The following is a 23,742-nucleotide window of genomic DNA, read 5'->3' as shown; positions in this document are numbered from 1 at the left end:
CACGAGAAAATATTTAGGACCAGTGACAGAAGTAGGATTTTAAGGACTTGAAGGAGTAGAGAGGGGTGGAGAGGTTTTGGAAGGGAATTGCAGAGCTTAGAACGGAGACAGTTGAATGCATGGTTGTCAATGGTGGAGTGAAGGAAATTGGGTGTGCACAAAAGGCCAAAACTGGAGGAGCACAGAGATCTTGGAAGCTTCTGTGGGCATTAGCACATATTATAGTGACAAGCCAATGGGAGCGTTCATTGTTGGGTGAGATTTTTAACTGAAGCCACATTTCTTGGTTCAGGATAGTGCATTTTAAAATCCCATGATACTAGTTGAAGAAAAGCTGGGTCTCTTTGCCAACGTTCCTTTCTCAAATAACACCAAAAGAATAAAATAGATTAATTTTTTTTTTGCTTATCTAATTGTTGTATACAAAATGGTTTCCACAGTCACTGCACTTCAAAGTAATCCATTGTTTGTAAAGCTCCGTGAGCTGATAGTGAGTTGTGATGAGATGATATATCAATGCAAGTCTTCCAACCTTCTTTCCTTAGACCATGAACAAGAAATAGATTTGGAACAGGAATAAGCAAGTTGTAGATTTCACTGGAGCATTCAAGCTACTTGGGATGGATAATTCAAGTAGGCTCGATGGTGAGTTAATCATATCTTATGGAAATTAGTTGAAGATAATGAACGAAGTTTTCAGTACAACATAAATGACATGCCTTTTGCATAAGATACATGAAGATAAATAGTGAGGAGTATTATGGTACAATTTAAGTATTGCATATGTTATCTTAAGTTGGACACTTTGAGTTATCTAGGTGATATCTCAGTCACTAATGGATCTAAAAGAACCTATGCAAATATGTAGTAACATTAGGCCAAAGGTGAATGAAAACCTAAATAACAAGGTCTTGAGTTCCATAAGATTAAAGCAAAATACTGCAGAAGCTGGAAATCTGACATAAAACAAAAAACGCTGAAAAACCTCAGCAGGTCTGGCAGTATCTGTGGAGCGAGAAAAAGAGTTAATGAAGAGTCATACAGACTCGAAATGTTAACTCTGTTTCTCTTTCCACAGATGCTGCAAGACCTGCTGAGTTTTTCCAACATTTTCTGTTTTTTATCGAGTTCCATGCTGATTACCCCAAGTCTAATATTGCATCATTTGAGCATGTAGAAATTGACAGCCATGAAATGACTGGCCCATCAAGCCTGTCCCTCACTCGTGATGGCTGAACATCATGGCTAAACGTTTTCTCCCTGTGCAACCCCCTCACTCTCTTCGCCAACAACCATGTCATGACCTGGGATAGGGGACAAAAAACCTGGGGTATTAAGGGGAGAAATACACTGGAAAATTGCTCTCCAACCTCACCCCTTAACCCTGGGCGATTGAAACCAGTCCTGGGGTATCAGATGGGACAAATGTCATCAATAATGGCACTTCCCTTCTTTATGATACAATCTGTGTCCCAGTAAAAACCAGACCAGCCCAGCAACCTCTTGCAGGTGTAATTTATGCATCATGGCTGCTGATAGAGGTCATCAACTAGATTCCCAATTTCTATACCACTACTCTCTGTATCATGGATTGATGAATGACTGGAACCTTAGTTGTCACTTGTTGTTTGCCAAAATGTTGCAGTGTGGTGGTTTTTTAAAAAAAAATATGTTTATCTGGTTCTGCTCTTGTTACTTTCCAGAAGTGGACTTGGCTTGGGACAACCTTCAAGAGGCCAAATCAGTGGTGAGTGCACTCTCCTCAGAAGGTGACATAACACATTATTGAATGAAACAATTATTTCTACTCCCACATGGGATATAATAGGGGGTAAATTTTCATCTTCACATCCCGCCCCACCCAGATGTACTGCCTTCTATAGAAACTGCCCAATTTACAATCCATAGAATACAGATATTGTGGCAGATTCCAGGTCCCTCATTAAGAATTTTCTCTGATTATGGAAGGAATATCAATCTACCTTAATATGCCAAAAACACCAATCTCATTCCAACCTTTTAACGTCTTTAACTGTTTAAAATGCCGAAACAAAGCAATTCCCCCCACCTCCCAACCTAACAGAAAGGGAAAGAACAGTGGAGTGGGACTAATTGGATAGCTCTTTTGAAGAAATGATGGACTAAATGTTCTCCTTCTGTGCTGTATGATTTAATAATCTTACAGAGCATTCCAGGTAATGTCATGTGAGATCAGGGTGAAAACTACATAAAAGAATTTCTCTTTAACCTATTCTATCTCTGTCTCTACTTGTAAATTTGAGGATTGTGTAAAATATTAACCCAGTAAACGTATGCATTCAAAAGGATAACATCTCTTCTGAGCAATGTGCTTGGCTTTATTGAGCCCGAGGGGGTCAATGGAAAACCCTGTGACATGTTGTACATAGATTCCCAAAAAGCATTTGACAGGTCAGAGGCTAGGAATCCTGCAACGAGTAACTAACCTCCTGACTCCCCAAAGCCTGTCCGTCATCTAAAGGCACAAGGCAGGAGTGTGATGGAATACTCCCCACTTGCCTGGATGAGTACAGCTCCCACAACATAAGAAGCTTGATACCGTCCAGGACAAAGCAGCCCGCTTGACTGGCACCACATCCACAAACATTCACTCCCTCCAGCACCGATGTACAGTAGCAGCAGTGTGTACCATCTACAAGATGCACTGCAGGAATTCACCAAGGCTTCTGAGACAGCACCTTCCAAACCCACGACCACTACCATCTAGAAGGACAAGGACAGCAGATAGGTGTTCCCCTCCCAAGTCACTCACCAACCTGACTTGGAAATATATCACTGTTCCTTCACTGTCGCTGGGTCAAAATCCTGGAACTCCCTCCCTAACAGCACTGTGGGTGTATCTACACCACATGGGCTGCAGTGGTTCAAGAAGGCAGCTCACCACCACCTTCTCAAGGGCAATTAGGGATGGGCAATAAATGCTGGCCCAGCCAGCAAAGCCCACATCCTGTGAATGAATTATAAAAACAAAAAACCCACACCAAAGTCTATTAGTTAAGTTCAAGAAAGTGGGGCTTTCAGGGTAAGTCTGGAAATGCTTAAGAAATTCTCTGTAGGGAAGAAAGCAGTGTGTACTAGTTCGAGGAACTATATCAGGGTCAACAAAGCAGTGGGATGCCTGAGAAATCATTGTTGAGGGAACTACTGAGTGCCATTCAGGAAGGTCACTTGATTCCAAGGGGGCAGTGTAAGTCAATCCTTTGCTCGCTGACCTACACAGGCTTCCAATCTGGCAACGCCTTGATTTTTAAAAATCATCTTCCTTGCTTTCAAATCCTTCCATGGCCTCATTGCTTCCTTTTTCTGCAACTTTTTCCAGCCCTACAACTCTTCGAGATCGCTGCACTTCTCCAATTCTGGCCTCTTGCACAACCTTGATTTTAATTGCTCTACCACGAGCAGCTTTGCTTTCAGCTTCCTGGGCCCTAAGCCCTGGAATTCCCTCACTAAACCTATCCACTGTTCTTTAAGATGCTCCTTGAAAACCTACCTTTTTGACCAAGCTTTTGAACATCTCACCTTTTATGTGGCTCAGTGTCAAATTTTGATCGCTAATGCCCCTGTGATGCTTGGGATGTTTTGTGAAGTTAAAGGTGCTGTATAAATGCAGGCTGTTGTTGTTGGTTCCATAGCCCTTAATGCATTTGCCTCACAAAAATGTTTCGATCTCAGTTTTGACATTTTAAATGGACCACAGCCTCAACAGAATTTTTTTTTGGGGGAGGGGCAGTTCCTGATTTCCATTATGCTTTGGTGATGAAGTGTTTCCTGACATCACCCATGAATGCCCTGGCTCTGATTTTAAGGATATGCCCCTTGTTCTGGACTCCCCCAACAGAGGAAATGACTTATCTCTCTCTTCTCTATCAACTCCTTTTTAATCATCTTAAATACCTCAATTAGATCAACCCTTAATTTTCTGTACTCGGGGAATACAAACCCAATTTAGGCAACATTTTAGCCCCAGGATCATTCTGGTGCATCTGTGCTGGAAGTCCTCCAGGGCCAGTATAATCCATAAGTGTGGTACCCCAGAACTGAATGCAATAATCCTGATGCGGTCTAAACAGAGCTTTATAAAACTGTAGCATAACTTGCGCTCTCTTTGCATGCCAGTGGGGTGAACAAGAACTGAGATGGTTTATATGACCTGTAAATTTGTAAGAGTTGGTAAGTATTTTGATTTGTTCCAAGTATTCAGTGTTTTTCTTCAGCCAATGAAGCAGTTTTTATGTATTAATTGTAATTGGGTCAGACTAACCCAGCCTTGCAATCTAAGATAACAAATGAGTCAAAATGCTAAGCTTCGGAAAACAGTGTTACTGTTGCAGACAATCTGTCAGGTACCCTTAATCTATAATGAAGTGTGTATTGTGTAGAGCAGCAATTATATTGTCTAAATTATACTCCACAGCAGGTCAATAGATGCTGTATGTTAACTTGAATATAACAAGACTGCTCTTGCTCACTTTTCTGGACTTTGGTTTCTTGGCAGAATTTGCAACGGTTGCTTGCCAGAACCATGTGACTCAATCGCTGTACAGTAGTTAAACCTTTTCTAGGTTTCTGTTAGGTACTAAGGTTGAGAACACTCAGACTGATTTTTCATTGTTGTTTTGTCTCTTCGTCTTCTGCCTCCTCCCCCTCCCTCCTGGCCTCCAGCGGTGGGGTATGGTTCCACCAACAGCATCTTCTCAAGTGACTATTCTTCACATGTCTACCAGGATTGAGAGTGTGGGTGAGCTATTTGACTGCAGGAGGTGCTACAGCAGAGACCAGTCTGTCCTTGCTCAGTTTACACACATGCTCAATCTCTCATGGGACAACAATTAGAAGGAGAAAATCTAGTTAGTTTATTACTCACTATGCGATTGCTCACCTGACTTCATATTGGTGGTGCGAAGGCTAATTTTGATACACCCCCAACAACCCTGTTGGATTACATAGAATGTTCAGGACAGAAACAAGCCATTCGGCCCAACTGGTCTACGTTCTACACGCACCTCCTCCCAATCCCCCTCATCTAACTCTAAAAGCATGACCTTCCATTCCTTTCTCCCTCATGTACATATCTGGCTCCCTCTTAAATGCATCTATGCTATTTGCCTCAACTACTCCTAAGTTCCGCGTTCACACCATCCTCTGGGTAAAGAAGATTCTCCTGAATTCCCTATTGGATTTATTGGTGACTGTCTGATATTTATGGCCCAGTGTTTGGGTCTTCCCACATGTAATATCTTCTCCAGGTCTGCCCTTGTTAACTGAGGAATCAGATCTGGTTGCTCCTGGTCTATATGGCTGAATAATCAGGGAGTGCGCAGCCCACCGGCCAATGGATTATTGATTTCTAATTAATCCTCTACAAATTGTTATTATACTATGATTAAAAATTTTGAATTCATTTAGAATGCAGTTATAGTCCATAAAGGTATTCAGTAGGGTAAGCCCAGATAAGCTATTTCCTGTGGTGGGGGAATCCAGAACAAGGGAGTACAATCTTAAAATTAGAGCTAAGCCATTTAGGAGTGAAATCAAGAAGCACTTTTTCATGCAAGGGTTGTGGAAACCTGGAATTTATTCAGTAAGGTCGTCAAGGTGCAGGGAACAAAAGGTGCATGTAGAACATAGACCAATTGGAGGTGTAATTGGAGCTGAGGTGCAGATCAGCAATGAATGATGGAACAGACTGGAGGAGCTGAATGTTCCATAACCTCCTGCTGGCAATGATGAAAGCCTCTATCCTTAATTCAGATTCCCATTTTTCTGTTCTCATGTTCCTGTCAACTTGGCTCCTCTCGCACTTTGGAGTTCCTAGCAGTTGAATATGAAGCATCCACAGTTGCAATGTCCCATTCTCCCCTCAGAATTGCAGTGGAAAAACTGCTGAAAAGTGGGGTAAATGGCGTTTACACCGTTTTCCCAACGTTCCTGCCACTCTTCACGGTGGATGAGCATAAATTCTCCCTCCCCTACCCACATTGAACATGGATCCACTATTGTAATGGAAGCTTCAGAGCTGACCACTGCAGTAATTGAATCTATCTGGACGCTCTCCAATACTGCCACACCACTCCTTTGAACATGGTGCATCACACGGCTGCGGCCCTAGGGGAATCCAGCCCATACATTGTGTTGAATTAGCTTGGAACATGCAAAGAGGGGGCTCTGCGCTGGTAGATCACATTGTCAATAACAGAAACATTTGATCAATCCCCTGCTCTGAAATCTAGCCTCTGGTTTCACCCCAAAGGAAAGTCTTTACTCAGTTGTGACATTCTCATTCTTGTTTTCCAATGCCTTTGGTGGCTTTGCCCCTCCCTACAGTCTTCTGAGAGGTCTGTGCATCCCTAGTTTTAATCACGCCACCATTGGTGGCCATGCCTTCAGCTGCCTAGCCCTTAAATTCTGGTAAAAGCAAAATACCGCACATGCTGGAAACCTGAAACAAAAATTGCTGGAAAAACTCAGCAGGTCTGACAGCATCTGTGGAAAGGAAGACAGAGTTAACGTTTCGAGTCCATACGGATGTTTTTCCAGCAATTTTTGTTGCCTTAAATTCTGATGTTTCCTTCCTAAGCCCCACCCCTTTTCAATTCCCCTTTAAGATTCCACTTAAAACCTACCTCTTTTAATATCTCCTTAATGTTGCCATATTATGATGTCAAATTTTGTTGGTTAATGCTGCTGTGAAGTGCCTTAGAACGTTTTACTATGTTTAGGTGCCATACAAATTCAAGTTGCTACTCACGTGGATACATTTCTCAAATTCCAACTCATTCCATGGGACCTTTCTGGTGGTGATGGATTATTTGCTATCACTCTGCATCTGTCCGTAAAGTACCAGCATGGACTGGTTGGGCCAAATGGTCTTTTCTGTGCCATACATCCTATGTAGCATGTGCTAGAGTTAGTCATTTTTTTTTATAAACCACCCTGGGTTCTGCCCTGAACGTTTAGCTTTTTGTTTCCTCTTTTTCTGCACTTGTTAAGTGTTTCCAGCATCTTTCTAAGGTTTTGCTTTTCTGTTTGTGGGTGTAGTTCTCTTTCACTGTCTTTGTGCTGCGGTAATTATATGTCGTTCTACCTGTCAGCTGGTGAGCCCTATCCTAGCTGGAGGTGTTGACTTAGCTCCGCAAAGCAATAAAAACGAAATACAAACAGTCATTTAAGCCACCCTCACTGGTTTGAATAGATCATGTTTACTTTCTTCATTTAGAGCCACAATATCATCTTGTAATTGTCCACTAATTCAGCTTTTACTTTGTGAATGGTTCTGTTCAGCTGATTGAATGTGTCAAATGATCTGAATTTATAATCATCAGTGTGCCCCAAAACATCTAATTATATCTGTAATCGAGTAACGCATCTTCCAGCTGCACGCACTTCTTTTTCATGTCAAGTGACTGTGTTCCTGTTTCTCTCGCACAATTTTTTTCTGCCAATTTTCCATTATAACTTCCAATGTTTCCTAAGTCCATATTTATAATGTAAAGCTGTTAGGCTGTAATTGCACCCTCATTCCGGGGGTGGTGGGGGGGGGGGGGCGGGGGGAGGTTGGGAGCAAAGAGGAGAAGGGAGATGGACAAAGCAATGAATATCAATTTTATATTTTAATTTCTTAACTTCCTCTTCAACTTCCTGCGTTACAACAGCAAGTGCACTTCATAAAAAAAGTACTTAATTGACTGTAAAGCACTTTGAGACAGTGCTATTTAAATGCAAGTCTGTCTTTCTGGTTTTCGACTCTTCTCTATCTCCCCCAACTGGCAGGAGGATGCAATTACAATGTGACAGGTTTACGTACAGTTTTCATTATTGTATAAATGTGGACATAAGACTTGCATTTATTTAGCACCTTTCACAACCACAGGATGTTCTAAAGCACATTGCCGCCAATAAAGTACTTTTGATGTGTAGTCACTGTTGTAATGTATGGAATGTTGCATCCAATTTGTGCACAAGAATGTTTCACAAACTGCAATGTGATAATTGACCAGATAATTTGTTTTTATGATGTTGATTGAGGGATAAATATTGGCCAGGACAAATGGAATAATTCCCATGCTCTTATTTGAAAAAGTGGGTATAAGATACCTCATGGTGCTAGAGAGGGAGGCAGGGCCTTGATTTAATGTCTTCTCTAAAATATGCACCTCTGGCAACGGAGAATTCCCTCAGTGCTCCATTGGGAGTGTGATTTCTTTGAAACCTTGATTTTGGCACTTGAACCCACAATATTCTGACTCAAAGGTGAAAGTGCTACCAATTGAACCAAAGCTAACGTACAAATGGAAATTCAAAAAACAGCAGGTAATATATGACTGAATTATATCTACTGACCCTGATCTCAGCTATTCCCCTTTTCAGCTGAAGTGGGGTCAAAGGAAGACTACATTTGGAGCCGGACTTTCACTAAGGTGACGGGTATTGGGAGTCAAGAATTTTCCTAAATCTGTGCTCCCATCTCTGTCCTGGAGAAGCCTGCCCACCCTATTATCATGTCGGATAGGTGGGCAAGGGCTGGAGACAAACCCACCATCTCTGGAGGCAGGCTCGAAGCAGCAACGGAGGTGGGCGAATAACAAGGTCGGCAGATTGGAAGGCTCGCCTCTGTTTACTGGAATGTCGGCCCAGTTGTATTCATGGTTGTTAGGCTCCCTAGCCCCCATCTCCCTCATTCCCCTGCCCCTTCATGCCCCCCATACCTTCTCTATGCCTCTATTTTCTCCTATGCTCACTCACCCAGTATACACTAGGTATACAACCAATGAAGCATATAATAACACAGGCAAGTCTTTGAACTACTCATGGGGGGAAAGAAAACAGCCATTCAACATTCCCTTTGATGAACATTGTCCCTCTTACCTTCTCACAAAGCTGTTGATCAATCACAGGCAGTGAAAGCCCCATTTGAGGAAACCTTCAATCCAGTTCATACCTCTTAACCTTGCCCAAATAAACAAACAGGCATCAAAAAAATCTTCTAAGAAAGATCAGCTTATTACAAGGTAATAAAGAAGTCAATCGCATAAAGCTAGCAGTCCCTTTCAAGCTTTCTAAACAGACCCCTGCTGAGCTGGGTCCATTAGACATTCTTGGAGCTCAGCTCAACCAAGCATTCATAATGAGGCCTATGGAAAAACTGATTTCTGGCCATCTGCTCTGACTGCTTCTGTGGATACAGTTGCCTGTATTGTGGGGATTATTTCTTCAATTATCTTGTTTGTTCTCAGTTACAGCGGATTGAAAACAAGTTGCACTTTGAAGAGGAGGATCCCTTTCTGGAACCAAGCATCCAAAAACATTTGCAGTCCGAGGCATTTGGTGAGATCAAAGTGAAGGAGGTTTCGTAGAATGATACAACATGGAAGAGGCCATTTGGCCCACTGTGCCTGTGCCAAACCTTTGGTGGAGCTATTGAATTAATCGTACCACCCTGCCCTTTTCCCCCATAAGCTGTTTCTTTCTGTCTATATTCAGGCATTCATGCAGTTAATTTTTGAATGTTACTATTGAATCTGCTCCCATCACCCTTTAAGTCAGTGTATTCCAGATCACAGCTTGCTATGTAAAAAAAAAAGTTTCCTCACGTCACCTTGCCAATTCTTTTGCCAATCACCTTATATTTGTGTCCTCTGGTCACCAACCCTCCTGCTAGTGGGTATTTACTTACCCTTCATGAATTTACGCACCTCTATCAAATCTCCTCTTGAGCTTCTCTGCTCCAAGGAGAACAGCTCTAGTTTCTGCAGTATTCTGGCAAAGCATTTTATGATTGAGCAGAGCTACAGCACACTCTACAACTGGGCACAGTTGCTGGGTGTTTTGCAGTTGTACAGGACTCGATGGAAAGGGGTGTATTGCAATAGCCTGAAAGGGTTGGGGTGCCTTGCTGCAGCTGATGCATTAGCAACATGGTAAATGTATTCTAAAAGGAAAAGCATTACTATTTCACTACGTGTAGTGACAACAGTGAGTTTCTTCCTCGCACCTATCAGCAGAGAGCCAAATTGATCTTGGTTAGTCCAGTAGAACCTGTTGAGATTGCACTAGCTTGGCCATCTCCCAGAAGGTGCATGCATGAGCTCCTTCTCAAATCAATTGACATTAAGCTAATGCTGTTTATGTGCGTGTAGTAGGAGGAGGCCATTTATCCCCTTGAGCCTGTTCTGCATTCAATGAGATCATTGCTGTTCTGTGCCCTAATTCCGTATGCCAGCCTTTGCTCCATATTATCACCAATTGCCTTTGCGAAGAGCGTTCCAAATTTCTACCACTGTTTGTATTTAGAAGTGGTTCCTAATTTTTCCTGAAAGGTCTGGCTTTAATATTTAAACCATACCCGCTAATCCTAGACTCCCCAAATACCAGAACTAATTTCTCTCTCTCTCTCTCTCTCTCTCTCTCACTACCCTATCAGTTCCCCTTAATACCTAGAAAACTTTAATCAAATCGTCTTATAGGTTCGGAGAGATACAACAATCTCTCCTCGTAAATGTAGCCTTGAACTGCAGGTATCATTCTGCTAAGTCTAAACTCTCACCCTCCAAGGTCACTATATCCTTCCGAAGATGTGGTACTCAGAACTGCTCACTGTACTCCAGGGTAGTCTAGCCAGGGCTATTTGTAGCTGTAGCATGACGACTACTTCGATACTCTGCCCAAACGCAGACGCTGACCCACAGTTCCGTGATCTCCACCATGGGTACGGTGGGGCAGGCAGGCAGGTCCCCAGTCCACCCCAGCTGGGCCAGGGATCGAACCCTGTGTTGTTGGCGCCAAGCTGAACCACACTAGCCATCCAGACAACTCCATTACATGGCTGAACAGGAATCTCTCCCGCTCTGAGCGCCTGCCATTGGTGTATGTCGGAAGGATTTGTAAATTGATACCGACCTGTTTGGCTGCATTATAAATCCACCTTCTTTGGCCATCAAGCCCTGGAGTGGAACTTGAACCCAAAGCTTCTGGCCTAGAGGTAAGGAAGCTACCACAAGACCTCCAGTATAACTTCTAACCCATTGTACTCTAGTTTTCTAGATATAAAGGCCAGCAGTCTGTTTGCCTTTCTGATTATTTTCCGGACCAGTTCATGGCATTTCTAATAATCTATGGAGCTGAACCCACAAGTTTCTCTAGGCTCCCACTGTTTCTAGCTTTTCACCATTTAGAAAGTATTCTGATCTATTTACTTTAGGAGCAAAGTGGATGATGTCACGTTTGCCTACATTGAAATCCATTTGCCACAGATTTGCCCATTCACTTAATCTATCAATATCTCGTTGCAATTTTATGCTTCCATCTACATTGATTACAATGTGTCTTTCTTCATGTCATCAAATTTAGATATGCTTTTTTATTCTTTCATGGCATGTGGGTGTTTGCTTGGCAAGGCGAATATTTGTTGCCCATTTCTAATCGCTCTTGAGAAGGTGGTGGTGAACTGCCTTTTTGAACTGCTGCAGTCCATCTGGTATGTGTACTCTCATTGCTGTTAGGGAGGGAGTTCCAGGATTTTGATCCAGCAACAGTGAAGGAACAGCGATATAGTTCCTAGTCAGGATGATGTGTGATTTGGAGGGGAACTTGCAGTTGGTGGTGTTCCTATGCAACTGCCCTGTCTTTCGAGGTGGTAGAGGTTGCAGGTTTGGAAGATGGTGTCAAAGAAGGCTTCACAAGTTGCTGCAAAGCAGCTTGTATAAGGTACACACTGCAGCCACTGTGCGCCAGTGTTGGAGGGAGTGAATGTTTGTGGATGTAGTGCCAATCAAGTGACTACTCTACCCTGGATAGTGTCAAGCTTCTTGTGCTGTTGGAGCTGCACCTATCCAGACAAGTGGAGAATATTCTATCACTCCTGACTTGTGCCTTGTAGAGGGTGGACAGGCTTTTGGGAATCAGGAGGTGAGTTACTCATTGCAGAATTCCCAGCCTCTGACCTGCTCTTGTGGCCACAGTATTTATATGGCTAGTCCAGTTCAGTTTCTGGTTAATGGTAATCCTCAGGATGTTGATGGTGGGGGAGTCAGCAATGGTAATGCCATTGAATGTGTAGGGGAGATAGTTGGATTGTCTCTTGTTGGAGATGGTCATGGCCCAGCACCAGTGTGGCGCAAATGTTACTTGCCACTTATTACCCCAAGCCTGAATATTGTCCAGTTCTTGCTGCATAAAGACATGGACTTCAGTATCTGAGGAGTCACAAATGGTGTTGCGCAATCATCAGTGAACATCCAATGTGACTTTCCCATCATCTAAGCCATTAATACGTTGGGTGAATAGTTGAGGCCCTAACACAGATCCTTGTGCAACATCCTTCCAATTAGAATACCTGTCCATTATGATTAACAATGTAGTGATATCAGTGCTTCAAAACTTCAAAATCCACTGGGAGCGTAGCAAGGAGCTGCCACAATGTCGGGAAGTGGAGACGTAACTAGGCTCTGCTGCTAGTGGTGCACCAAATAGATTTGTCATTTTAAAAAGTGGGTATTAGACACTCTGGGGAATATTGCGATGGTTTCTTAATTGAGATGGAGCTGGCTACATGGCTGGTTAAAGGTCAGTTTCATTGGCTGTTCAGTGTGAAATGAATGATGTTGCCAGGGACAAGTACTGCTTGGTGGGATGGGCTATAAATAATCAACAGGTCCAGGAACATAATGGGCTGGGGCATGTCAGGACTTGTTCTGGAGTAAACTGCTCTGCAAAACAGCTGACCTGTGGTGGGGGGAGAGAAAACATTTTAGTGTATTTTCTATAAAGCTTTCAAGGCTTGAAGTGAAAGTCTAACTGATGTTTTGAAAAGGTCGGCCATTGATTTACACTGATTGCAGTTGAAGATCTGGTTGAGTTGACTTACAACAGAAGGCTTTTGAAATGGTTGCCATGCCGATAAAATATGCTGTTGGTGTGTTGTAGGATGTGGTGTGAAGGGCGCTGGCAACATTTCAAAGCAAGGTGCTTCTCCACAACAACCAGCTTCCCTAAGAAACTGTGGACCAGACGAGCACAGTACCCTGAGTCCCAAGTGGGCTCCTTCCTCAAGCAGGTAAATGTATTTTATATTGAGACTCTTCCTGACAAAATTGAGAGAGAAAAGTCTGAAATGCAAGAGTTTGCAAATTTGGCGAATGAATTATAGAATCATATGGAGTAGAAGTTGGCCATTTGGCCCATTGTGCATGTGCCAGCTCTTTGGAAGAATGATCTAATTAGACACCCCCTCCCCTTGCTCTTTCCTGTAGCTCTTCAGTGTGATCCCTTTAACTGTAGGGTTTAATTGTGTTATTATGCCCTTTATTATTAAAAAAGAAATGCAGAGTGTGGGGTGGGATTGAGACACGCAAGCAACCACAGTCTCTGGTTTTATCCATGTTCTTTGCTCAGTTCACAGACATCAAATGGGGCAAAACTGGGTGCTAAAACTGTCCTTCCTTCCTCTGGACAGGGGAAGGGAACAACAGATTGAAAGAAAATTTTACAATTCCAGCTTCTCTATCAGGGATTGCATGAGGGCGTCATGATTTTGTGTGATAGTTTGAAGGGATGACAGCAGTTTGTGTCATGTCTCTCCCAAATTGTATTTTGTTTAAAGTTCTTAATTTTTGAGCCCTGCTCACATTTTAGAAATTATAGAGCAGAATAGACTTTTTGACACAACTAGTTCATGTTGGTGTTTATTCTCTACATGAGCATAGCCCCAAACATAAGAACATAACATAAGGAATAGGAGCAGGAGTAGACCATTCAGCCCCTCAAAGCTGCCCCACCATTCAATAAGATCATGGCTGATCTGCCCCCGGCCTCAACTCTTCTTTCGTGCCAGCTCCTCATAGCCCTCAACTCCCCGATATTTCAAAAATCTATCGACCTCCTCTTTAAATACTTTTGATCTACCCCCCACAACTCTCTGGGGTAGAGAATTCCAGACATTCACTATCCTCTGACAGAAGAAATTCCTTTGCATCTCAGTTTTAAATGACTGTCCCCTTATTCTGTAACTATGACCCCTAGTTTGAGATTCCCCCACTTGTGGAAACGTCTTCTCAACGTCTACCCTGTCAAGCCCCCTCAGGATCTTGTACACTTCAATAAGATCATCCCTTATCCTTCCAAACTCTAATGAATAAAGGCCTAACGTGTTTAGCCATTCTTGATAAGTCAACCCCTTGATCCTAGGAATCAGCTTAATGAATCTCTTTTGAACTGCCTCCAATGCCAATATATCCTTTATTAAATACGGGCAACAAAACTGTACACAGTACTCCAGGTGTGGCCTCACCAACACCCCAGTACACTTGTAACAAGGCTTCCCTATTTTTAAACTCCAACCCCCTACCAATACAGGCCAAAATTCCATTTGCCACCTTAATTACTTGCTGCACCCACAGCTTCCTGCCTCCACCCTGATTTAAATCCATGGTGGTAAGGCCCATGGTTGACCTTCCTTGCTATTGCCAACTGAGGCTCTGAAGTGAACAATTAATGATGTCTCAAGGACCTCATCCTGCCGCCATTGTTATTAACCCAGCTGCAGGTGGGCTTGTTGCTATTTGGCGTGCACAGCAAGTAAACCCATGTGGCTTGCTTGTCATCTCTCCGGTGGTGTGGGGGTGTGTTGGGGTGGTGGGTGGGTCCCTCCTTCAGTGCCTCATCGAAGGATCTGGCATTGGGAAGGGGAGTGGGGTGGTCCCACTGAGAGTCACTCCCTGATCTTTCTTCAGCCCCCTCCCCCACTACCAAACACCTTCCTACCCTGTGACCTCCAACCCATGAGACCTCTCCCACCATTACTTACTTGTGGCTTTGTTCACTGTATGATCCCGGGCCTCCGGTTTCCTGCAGCAGTCACTGCCTGCCTCCCTATGGCGCTGCTGAGAAAGACCTTTGACCACAAGTCCATCAGGCAGTGATCGGCACGTAACTTCCTAGAGGTCTGTGGGAAAAGGAGATGGTGGATTCTGTTGGATGGTTCCCCAAGCAGACTGTCAAAGTCACATGGCAGGATGCCTCATCGCCAGAACTTTCCAATAAGCACCAAGATGTAGCTTGGCTGGTGGTGAGAAAGTCCCTCCCCGTCAGATCCTTCCTATACACCAGCACTCTCACTCCCTCCACTGCCCTCGAGGTGGCTGTGGTGGGGAAGAGACCATTGTCCACCTCCTTGTGGAATATGCCTTTGCGAAGAAGGGAGATGCAGTGGTTTTCACTGAGGTTCATCCCGAGCAGTTCTGTGACACAGGACCCTATGCTCCAAGAGCTGTTTCCCAGGACACACGCCAAGACAAACATCAACTGCAGCTGGAGGATCATCAGCTCGGTGAAAGACGCTCTTTGATCTGCCAGAAATCTGTTGGTCTTCCAGTGCAACGCGTTGTCCCCGACCGAGTGTTGCAGACCGGCACATTCCAAGGTCTGGGACTATGTGCTGAGGGACGCAGTAAAGCTTGGGGCAGCTGCCGCAAAGGCACAATGGGGAAAGGTCGCTGTCTAAGACCTTTCAACCACAGTGTGCTGAGGGGCTGGGAATTCTATAGACCACTCGGGCTGTATGACTCTCAGTGAATATATGCAGTGAATATTACGTGTATCACAATTGTATTGAAGCACCTCTGAGTGCAACATGATCTATGTGGACAACTTAAATACCATTGCACTGTCTGACTGTCTGCTTTGACCATTTTGAAATGCCTGTAATGTTCCTTCGATTGTATTGAAGCACCTCAGGGTGTGACATGATCTATGTAGAAAACTTGAATATTATTATACTTTGTGATGGCCATTTTGAAATGTTTTGTAATGTTCTTCCAGATATTTTATGAATAAAGTATATTTTTACAAAAAAGAAAGCAAAGGCGATGCTGGCCTGCTGTCAGCAGGTGTGACCTCTGTCCCCCTCCTGAGCTCCTGATTCTGGGGAAAGGCCCATTGCTGGTCTCTCCATTGTCTGATTGGCTCATGGTTCTGTGGGCCTTCTCCCAAAGGAGACAATGCAGATCTCTTGCTGGCACTCTAGCTGGCAGGCAAGAGCCCCTTGCCTACACAAGGTTCTACCCCGATGGAGGCATCTGCATTCTTGATGTTGGAGCCTGGCTATGGGGCTACTATTAAACGAAAGCCCCCAAATGTACTCTGCATGACCTCTAGGGTGGGAATCTGTCTAATTACTTCCTGTTGCTTTGGGATGCACTGAACTAGTAATCCAGAGACCTAGGCTAATGTTCTGGGGACTTGGGTTCAAATCCCACCTGGGCAGTTGGTGGAATTTAGATTCAATTAATAAATCTGGGGCCAGAATTTTACAGTCCTTGTGGGCGGGGCTGTGAAATGCGGCAAGCCATTCGAAAGGCCATTGACTTCGGGGAGACTGTAAGATCCCACCAATGTAAAATTCCGCCCCTGGAATTGAAAGCTAGTCTCAGTAATGGTGACCATGAAACTGTCATCAATTGTGGTAAAGACTCACCTGGTTCATTAATGTCCTTTAGGGAAGGAAATCTGCCATTCTTACCCAATCTGGCCTATGTGTGACTCCAGGTCCACAGCAATGTGTTTGTCCTCAGAACTGTTCAATTCAAGGGCAATTGGGAATGGGCAACAAATGCTGGCTTTGTTCACGATGCCCACATTCTGTGAAAGAATAAGAAAAACTTGTCATAAGCATAGGGTGGGAAGACATTATGCTGATGTACTTTAAAAAAACCTTCAACGAAAAGTAAATTTATTTATGCAAATATCCTCAGTTCTTCAAGAAATTAATCTTAAACTGTTCTTCAAATTCCTGAGCAGGACAAATGACAGCGGAAATTTCAATTCCTCATTGGAGAATTGTCATTCTTCAAAAAGAATGTTCTGGAATGAGAGAACAAACCCCTTGTACAATGATATCATTGACCAAGATGTCCCACTGTCTCCAGTTAATCGGGCAACAGTAACTAGTAACCAAGATCCAAACTGTAACCTGTCAACTGGAGCCATCACAACACGATCGCATGTATTGGGTAATATGGATATGATGGAGAGTGATTGGTTCATGGGGAGTAAGGAGGAGGCTTGCAGTGGCTTAATACCATTCTACCAATGTCATCTTGAAGGAATTCCTCTCGTTGGAAATGACAGTAATTTGGCACTTGACCATTCTATCAAAAGACGGATCTTGCAGGAGAAGATAAGGTCGCCATCACCGTCAATTTGTGCCTTCCCCCCTTCTCCACCTGGAAGCCCATTAGCCCAGCTGGAACTGCAGCAGAGTAAATCTGTAAACAAATTGGAGAAGCTTAAAGAGCGCATAAGGAAACAGAGGAAGCTGGAGAAGGGTCAACAATTAGAGGGAATTAGTTCGTACCAAACACGTGCGGAACAACCTATCCCAGCTCTTGGGCAGAAGATCGGAGACCCTTTCAAAAATGGGTCCATGAAGCATTTGATCAGGAAAGTGACCTTTGCCCCACCAGCACCAGCCTATAAAGGCAAGTAGCCATCTCATTGATTCATGGATTATCTGCATGTGAATATTTTGCTTGCGTGAGGTTGCCTCAGTATAGGAGTGAAATGACTGAGCAGGCTGAAATATGACCCTTGTGACCAGCACGTAACTATGAATTTCCCTCTCCTTTACTCTCTCATAATTTCTCTCTTACTCCATCAACTCATGTAGTTATCTCTTGAGCCCATGTGCATTATTTGTTTCAGTGCTCTTTCCTGGTCAGTTCATCTGTGTTTAATTCTGGCCTCCTTTTTGCATCACTGATTTTAATCACTCCAATGTTGCCAGGCATGCTGTTAGCCACCAAGACCCGAAGCTTTGGAATTCCCACTTTAAACTTCTGTGCCTGTCCCTCCTCCTTGAAGGCACCTAAAACCTCTCCCTGATTAAATTTTTGGTCACCTGCCCTAATATTTCATGTGACTCGGTATCAAATTTTGTTAACGTTCCTGTCAAGCATCTTGGGACATTTTACGACAATAAAGGCGCTATATAAATGCAAGTTTTCATTGTTGTTGTTGTTGCCATCTACATAATTCTGCCTGATTTCCTGTTCTTAAATTTCCAGTTTTTAGACCCTTCAACTGTGCGCATTTTTCAGGATCGACCATATCAGTTCCGGGAGCTCTGGGGAAAAAATGTCACCAATCTGAAACATTAACTGTGTGTGTGTGTGTGTGTGTGTGTGTGCGTGTGTGTCCCTTTCTCTCTGCAGATGCTTCCAGTCCTGCTGTGTATTTCCAGCATTTTCTGTTTCTTTTTCCTCAGAGATTTTCAGCATCTGCAGTCTTTGGCTTTGTATCAATCGCCGCCTTCCTTTCTTAATTTTTAAGACCTTGTTTGGTTGTTAGGCGCGTGAGAATGCGAATGGTGCAAAGCTGCGAGTTAGTCATTCATGAATTGTGAAATAGCTTTGGTCATAAACAAAAAGGACCCACGGACCAATCTGATGAGGTCCTGATTAGGCCTGTGAATGGCATTGTGACCAGAATTTCCTCAGCAGGGACTGTTACATTATTGGCAATCACTCTTAACCACCAGAATCTTATTTCTGTCTTGATGCTCTTTCTAATGTGTGCTCGGAATTATTGTTTCACAGCTGGAACATCTGTTAAGTGAATTAAGCGCTTCTTGGGACAAATCAGAAGGTTAGAATAAAAGCAAAAAACTGCGGATGCTGGAAATCCAAAACAAAAACAAAAATACCTGGAAAAACTCAGCAGGCCTGGCATCATCTGTGGAGAGGAGCACAGTTAACGTTTCGAGTCCGCACAACAGAACTAAGTAAAAATAGAAGAGAGGTGAAATATAAGCTGGTTTAAGGGGGGGATGGGACAAGTAGAGTTGGATAGAGGGCCAGTGATAGGTGGAGATAACCAAAAGATGTCACAGACAAAAGGACAAAGAGGTGTTGAAGGTGGTGATATTATTTAAGGAATGTGCTAATTAAGGGTAGAAAGCAGGACAAGCAAGGTACAGATAGCCCTAGTGGGGGTGGGGTGAAGGAATTGAAATAGGCTAAAATGTAGAGATAAAACAATGGACGGAAATACATTTAAAAATAATGGAAAAAAGGTGGGAAAAGAAAAATCTATATAAATTATTGGAGAAAAGGGGGGGATCGGAAAGGGGGTTGGGATGGAGGAGAGAGTTCATGATCTAAAATTGTTGAACTCAATATTCAGTCCAGAAGGCTGTAAAGTGCCCAGTCGGAAGATGAGGTGCTGTTCCTCCAGTTTGCGTTGAGCTTCACTGGAACAATGCAGCAGGCCAAGGACGGACATGTGGGCAAGAGGGCAGGGTGGAGTGTTAAAATGGCAAGCGACAGGGAGGTCTGGGTAATGCTTGCAGACAGACCGAAGGTGTTCTGCAAAGCGGTCACCCAGCCTGCGTTTGGTCTCTCCAATGTAGAGGAAACCGCATTGGGAGCAATAAATGCAGTAGACTAAATTGAGGGAAGTGCAAGTGAAATGCTGCTTCACTTGAAAGGAGTGTTTGGGCCCTTGGACGGTGAGGAGAGAGGAAGTAAAGGGGCAGGTGTTGCACCTTCTGCGGTTGCATGGGAAGGTGCCGTGGGAGGGGGTTGAGGTGTAGGGGTGATGGAGGAGTGGACCAGGGTGTCCCAGAGGGAATGATCCCTGCGGAATGCAGCCAGGGGGGTGAAGGGAAGATGTGTTTGGTGGTGGCATCATGCTGGAGTTGGCGGAAATGGCGGAGGATGATCCTTTGAATGCAGAGGCTGGTGGGGTGATAAGTGAGGACAAGGGGGACCCTATCATGGTTCTGGGAGGGAGAAGAAGGTGTGAGGGCGGATGCGCGGGAGATGGGCCGGACACAGTTGAGGGCCCTGTCAACCACTGTGGATGGAAAACCTCGGTTAAGGAAGAAGGAAGACATGTCAGAGGAGCTGTTTTTGAAAGTGGCATCATCAGAACAGATGCGACGGAGGCAAAGGAACTGAGAGAATGGGATGGAGTCCTTACAGGAAGCGGGGTGTGAGGAGCTGTAGTCGAGGTATCTGTGGGAGCCGGTAGGCTTGTAATGGATATTGGTGGACAGTCTATCACCAGAAATTGAGACAGAGGGGTCAAGGAAGGGAAGTGTCAGAGATGGACCATGTGAAAATGATGGAGGGGTGGAAATTGGAAGCAAAATTAATAAATTTTTCCAGGTTCAGACGAGAGCATGAAGCAGCACCGAAGTAATAATCGATGTACTGGAGAAAGAGTTGTGGGAGGGGGCCGGAGTAGGACTGGAACAAGGAATGTTCCACATACCCCATAAAGATACAGGCATAGCTGGGGCCCATGCGAGTACCCATAGCCACACCTTTTATTTGGAGGAAGTGAGAGGAGTTTAAGGAGAAATTGTTCAGTGTGAGAACAAGTTCAGCCAGACGGAGGAGAGTAGTGGTGGATGGGGATTGTTCGGGCCTCTGTTCGAGGAAGAAGCGGAGAGCGGAGAGAAGGTTAGAAAGTTTTATCAACATCTTGCTTGATGCTGCTCGCAGGTTTTATTCCAAGTGATTATGTAGATGGATAATGTGCTCTTCACCAGCTGAAAGTAGAGAAAAATGGAAAAATAAATCTGCGTCCATCACAAACTGAACTCGCATAAGTAAATGGATCTGTCTGTTCAATGTGCTATGGCCGTATAAATACACTTTTTGCATTTATCTACATAATTCCATATTTTGAGCCTCCCTTCTCACCTCAGTTTCACACTTGTAAATGTGCAAAGCCTCTGGCAGACTTCATTTGATGAGCTAATCATAAAGTAATAAATCATAGTTCAACAGGCAGAGGACTTTATAACAAGCAAGTTGCAAGCAGGTGCCACCACCTTCTCAAGGGTAACTAGGGATGGGCAACAAATGTCAGTCTTGTCATTGCTGCCTATATCACAAAGGATAATTTACAAGTATATCAAGATGCGGCAATCACGCAACCAATTAGAAGACAACAAGCAAACTATCAATGAGACAGCAGCAAAGCTCATTGTAAAGAACCAGTGGTCAGGAAACCAATGACAAACATAAATAGTCACTTGGTAGTACGGAACTTGAGTATTGCTGAAAAGAGAGACATGCTGTCGAAGCCTTTCACCTTGCATTCATTAGGACAGATTCGCAAAAACCCCAATTCTAGAGGAAACAGCAATTTTATACTGCATGAGAAGAGAGTGCTGATTGTTGGCAAATAGACTCTGATTGATAGAGGCATTGCCATGGAGAACGCACCAGGGAACAGTTAACTGCCAAGGTTTTGTTTAAATTTAAACCAAGCAGGTTGACTGGTCAAGGCATTGCCATGGGGAATAAAACAGGGAATGGCTCTTGGAGTCCACTTGCCAACCAATCGGCATAAATTGTTGTTCCCTTTAGAATTGGCATTCTTGCAATCTGTCCTGATGAGTGCATGACGAAAAGTTTTCACAGCATGTCTCTCTTTTTTCAGCAATACTCAATGACAAATATGTTGGAAAGAAAATGAGAAGGCACAATGAAATGATTGAAACCTTTTATCTTTTGTGAGTAACCCATGCCCTAATAACAAAGGTTACTGCTGTAATAAAGGAACATCAAGAAACATCAAACATCAGGAGGAGTCCATTCAGCACCTTGAGCCTATTGCACCATTCATTTATATCTTGGCTGACCTGTGCCCCAACTTAATTTAACCAGCTTGGGTCCATATCCCTTGCAGTTGTTAATGGCTTTGAGAATTGGTATCTCTAACATTGAGGTAAAATAACTTAAAAAGAGCTAAAGATGGGCTGGTCTTTTCCCCCCACCCTCTGCTTTCATATCATTAAATGCAAATCTGAATAAAACCACTCTAACTTTCATATTGAATGATACATCACAGGAGGAGGCCATTCAGCTCATGGTGTGTTTGCTACTTCTTTGGTAGAGCAATGCAATTAGTAATGAACAACCAAATTTAATTGAATGGTCTTTTACAGTAATTTGCTTTAAATAAACAATTATCAGCTTGTCCCTTTTCCAGCTGAAGCAGAGGAGCCTCACTGTATACTGAAGAGAATAAGCTGCCTCGGAACATGCCCCTATCCCTTCTCCACCCCCCTCCACTGCCACCAAGAATCCTTGTAATGTGGGAGAGAGGGGAGGAGACAATGCACATGTGCTCTCTGGGGTGATGCTCTTCCTTTCGCGATGTTGCTCGAGTTGCTGCTGCCCCTCTGGTTCCAATACCAGGCATATGTTGTGGAGATGGCAGGTCAAAAGGCTTGTGTGGTTCCTGCATTAAAAATTCTTATCAAAAGACAATAACAATGAAGTAATTGTCCTGTGATTGACCTGGACTCTGTCGTTACCATTTGGCTGTTGGTTCTTATTTTATTCCACTGACAGCCACTAATGCACCATCGTGATTTACAACCATTGATTGGTAGGTTTGATGGATGGCCGATTGAGGTGTTTGTTTGTTTCTTGTGTGTGTGCAGGCCCGGTTAATATTGTGTTCAAAACAAATGTGACACTCTGTACAGAAGCCAGAGACCAGGAGAAGCAAGCTAAGGCAGATGAGTGTATTAAATCTCCTCAAGCTCCTAGTTAGGAGCTGTATTTGGAAAGGATTGCAAATCAGCATAACAGCTCTATCTCAGATCAACACTCCAAACAGATGTGGACTGCTGCTGGGAGAACAGGATCAGTGGATTATTCACTTGGTGCTGGAAAACGATTGCAATGACTGGCTCCACCCTTTCTCAGGGAGCAAGCGTTTGGTTTATGGTAGTGTTCCCACCTTAGAGCCAGAAGCTGGAGCATTTGAACATCCAGTCCCAGCAATTGGAGACTGGAGCTCTGGCTCAGAATTCCGAGTTGATGTTCACTGGGATACTGTGGGGGAGTTGAATGGGCTCTCCCTCACTGAGTAGGTTATGCAGGAGTGTGGAACCCACCCAGTGGCTAGTATAAGGGTAGTGTGAGAAATGGATGTTGCTACTTTTTATATATTTGTGTGCATGCGTGCTTGTGTTAATTAAGCTGAGTGGCGATTAATAGGTGACAGGTTGTCTTGGGGCTTTAAAACATGAAAAGGATAGAGGTGTTAGGTTTGAGGCACAAGTGAATAGGTTAGATGAATTTGCATTTTTAGATAAATTGAGAGTTGTTTGAATTAGAGAAGGCAGAGGTGACAAGAAACAAGTTTGCATCTTGTAGGTATTCCATAGGTAAATACAAGTGGGGATATTATATTTTATTGACCCAAAAGCAAAGACAAAATGGAAACTTGAAATATCTTTTATTTGGAAGGGTGTGAGAACAATGGAACCTGAGATGAAAGGGAAAAAAGGAATTATAGCTGGAGCTGTTTGAGCTTCTGGTGAGCTGGGGTTGTGAGATGTAGCAGCTGGAGCTGTAGGCTCAGAGAGAGGATGCAGTTTGAATCAGCCATTCAGTCAAGCCAGAAAAGTCTTGGGCTGCAAAATGCTGTTTTATTCTGAACTTTGGATTTTCACAGCAGAGGAGAATTGTAGGTCATGTGGTATGCTTTTATTGAAGCTACAGCAGTTTGCCTTGGGTAATATAACTGGATTTTTATAGTGAAATATCTATAAGGAAGTGTTAAAAGCAAAATACTGCAGATGCTGGAAACCTGAAGCAAAAACAGAAAATGCTGGAAAAACTCAGCAGGTCTAACAGCATCTGTGGCGAGAAAGACAGAGTTAACGTTTCGCGTTACAGGAAT

The 23,742-nt window shown here is 43.6% G+C and overlaps 1 protein-coding gene across 1 annotated transcript in view; it reads left to right on the top strand.

Moving 5' to 3' along the window:
* Window positions 1–543: 543 nt before the first annotated feature.
* The window catches only part of LOC144686131 (uncharacterized), a 104,854-nt gene continuing 81,655 nt past the window's right edge, over window positions 544–23,742 (top strand). Inside the window, exons 1-5 of the mRNA XM_078551276.1 lie at window positions 544–645; window positions 1,704–1,747; window positions 9,273–9,363; window positions 12,961–13,090; window positions 16,831–17,510. Coding sequence (XP_078407402.1) covers window positions 621–645; window positions 1,704–1,747; window positions 9,273–9,363; window positions 12,961–13,090; window positions 16,831–17,510 — 970 coding nt within the window. The 5' untranslated portion in view covers window positions 544–620. The remainder of the gene's footprint in view (window positions 646–1,703; window positions 1,748–9,272; window positions 9,364–12,960; window positions 13,091–16,830; window positions 17,511–23,742) is intronic.

The sequence above is a fragment of the Cetorhinus maximus genome, chromosome 10 (genome assembly GCF_964194155.1).
Source record: "Cetorhinus maximus chromosome 10, sCetMax3.hap1.1, whole genome shotgun sequence".
In the NCBI taxonomy this organism is placed as follows: Eukaryota; Metazoa; Chordata; class Chondrichthyes; order Lamniformes; family Cetorhinidae; genus Cetorhinus; species Cetorhinus maximus.
Note: the sequence above shows the minus strand (reverse complement) of the source record. Positions and strands in the feature narration are given on the sequence as shown.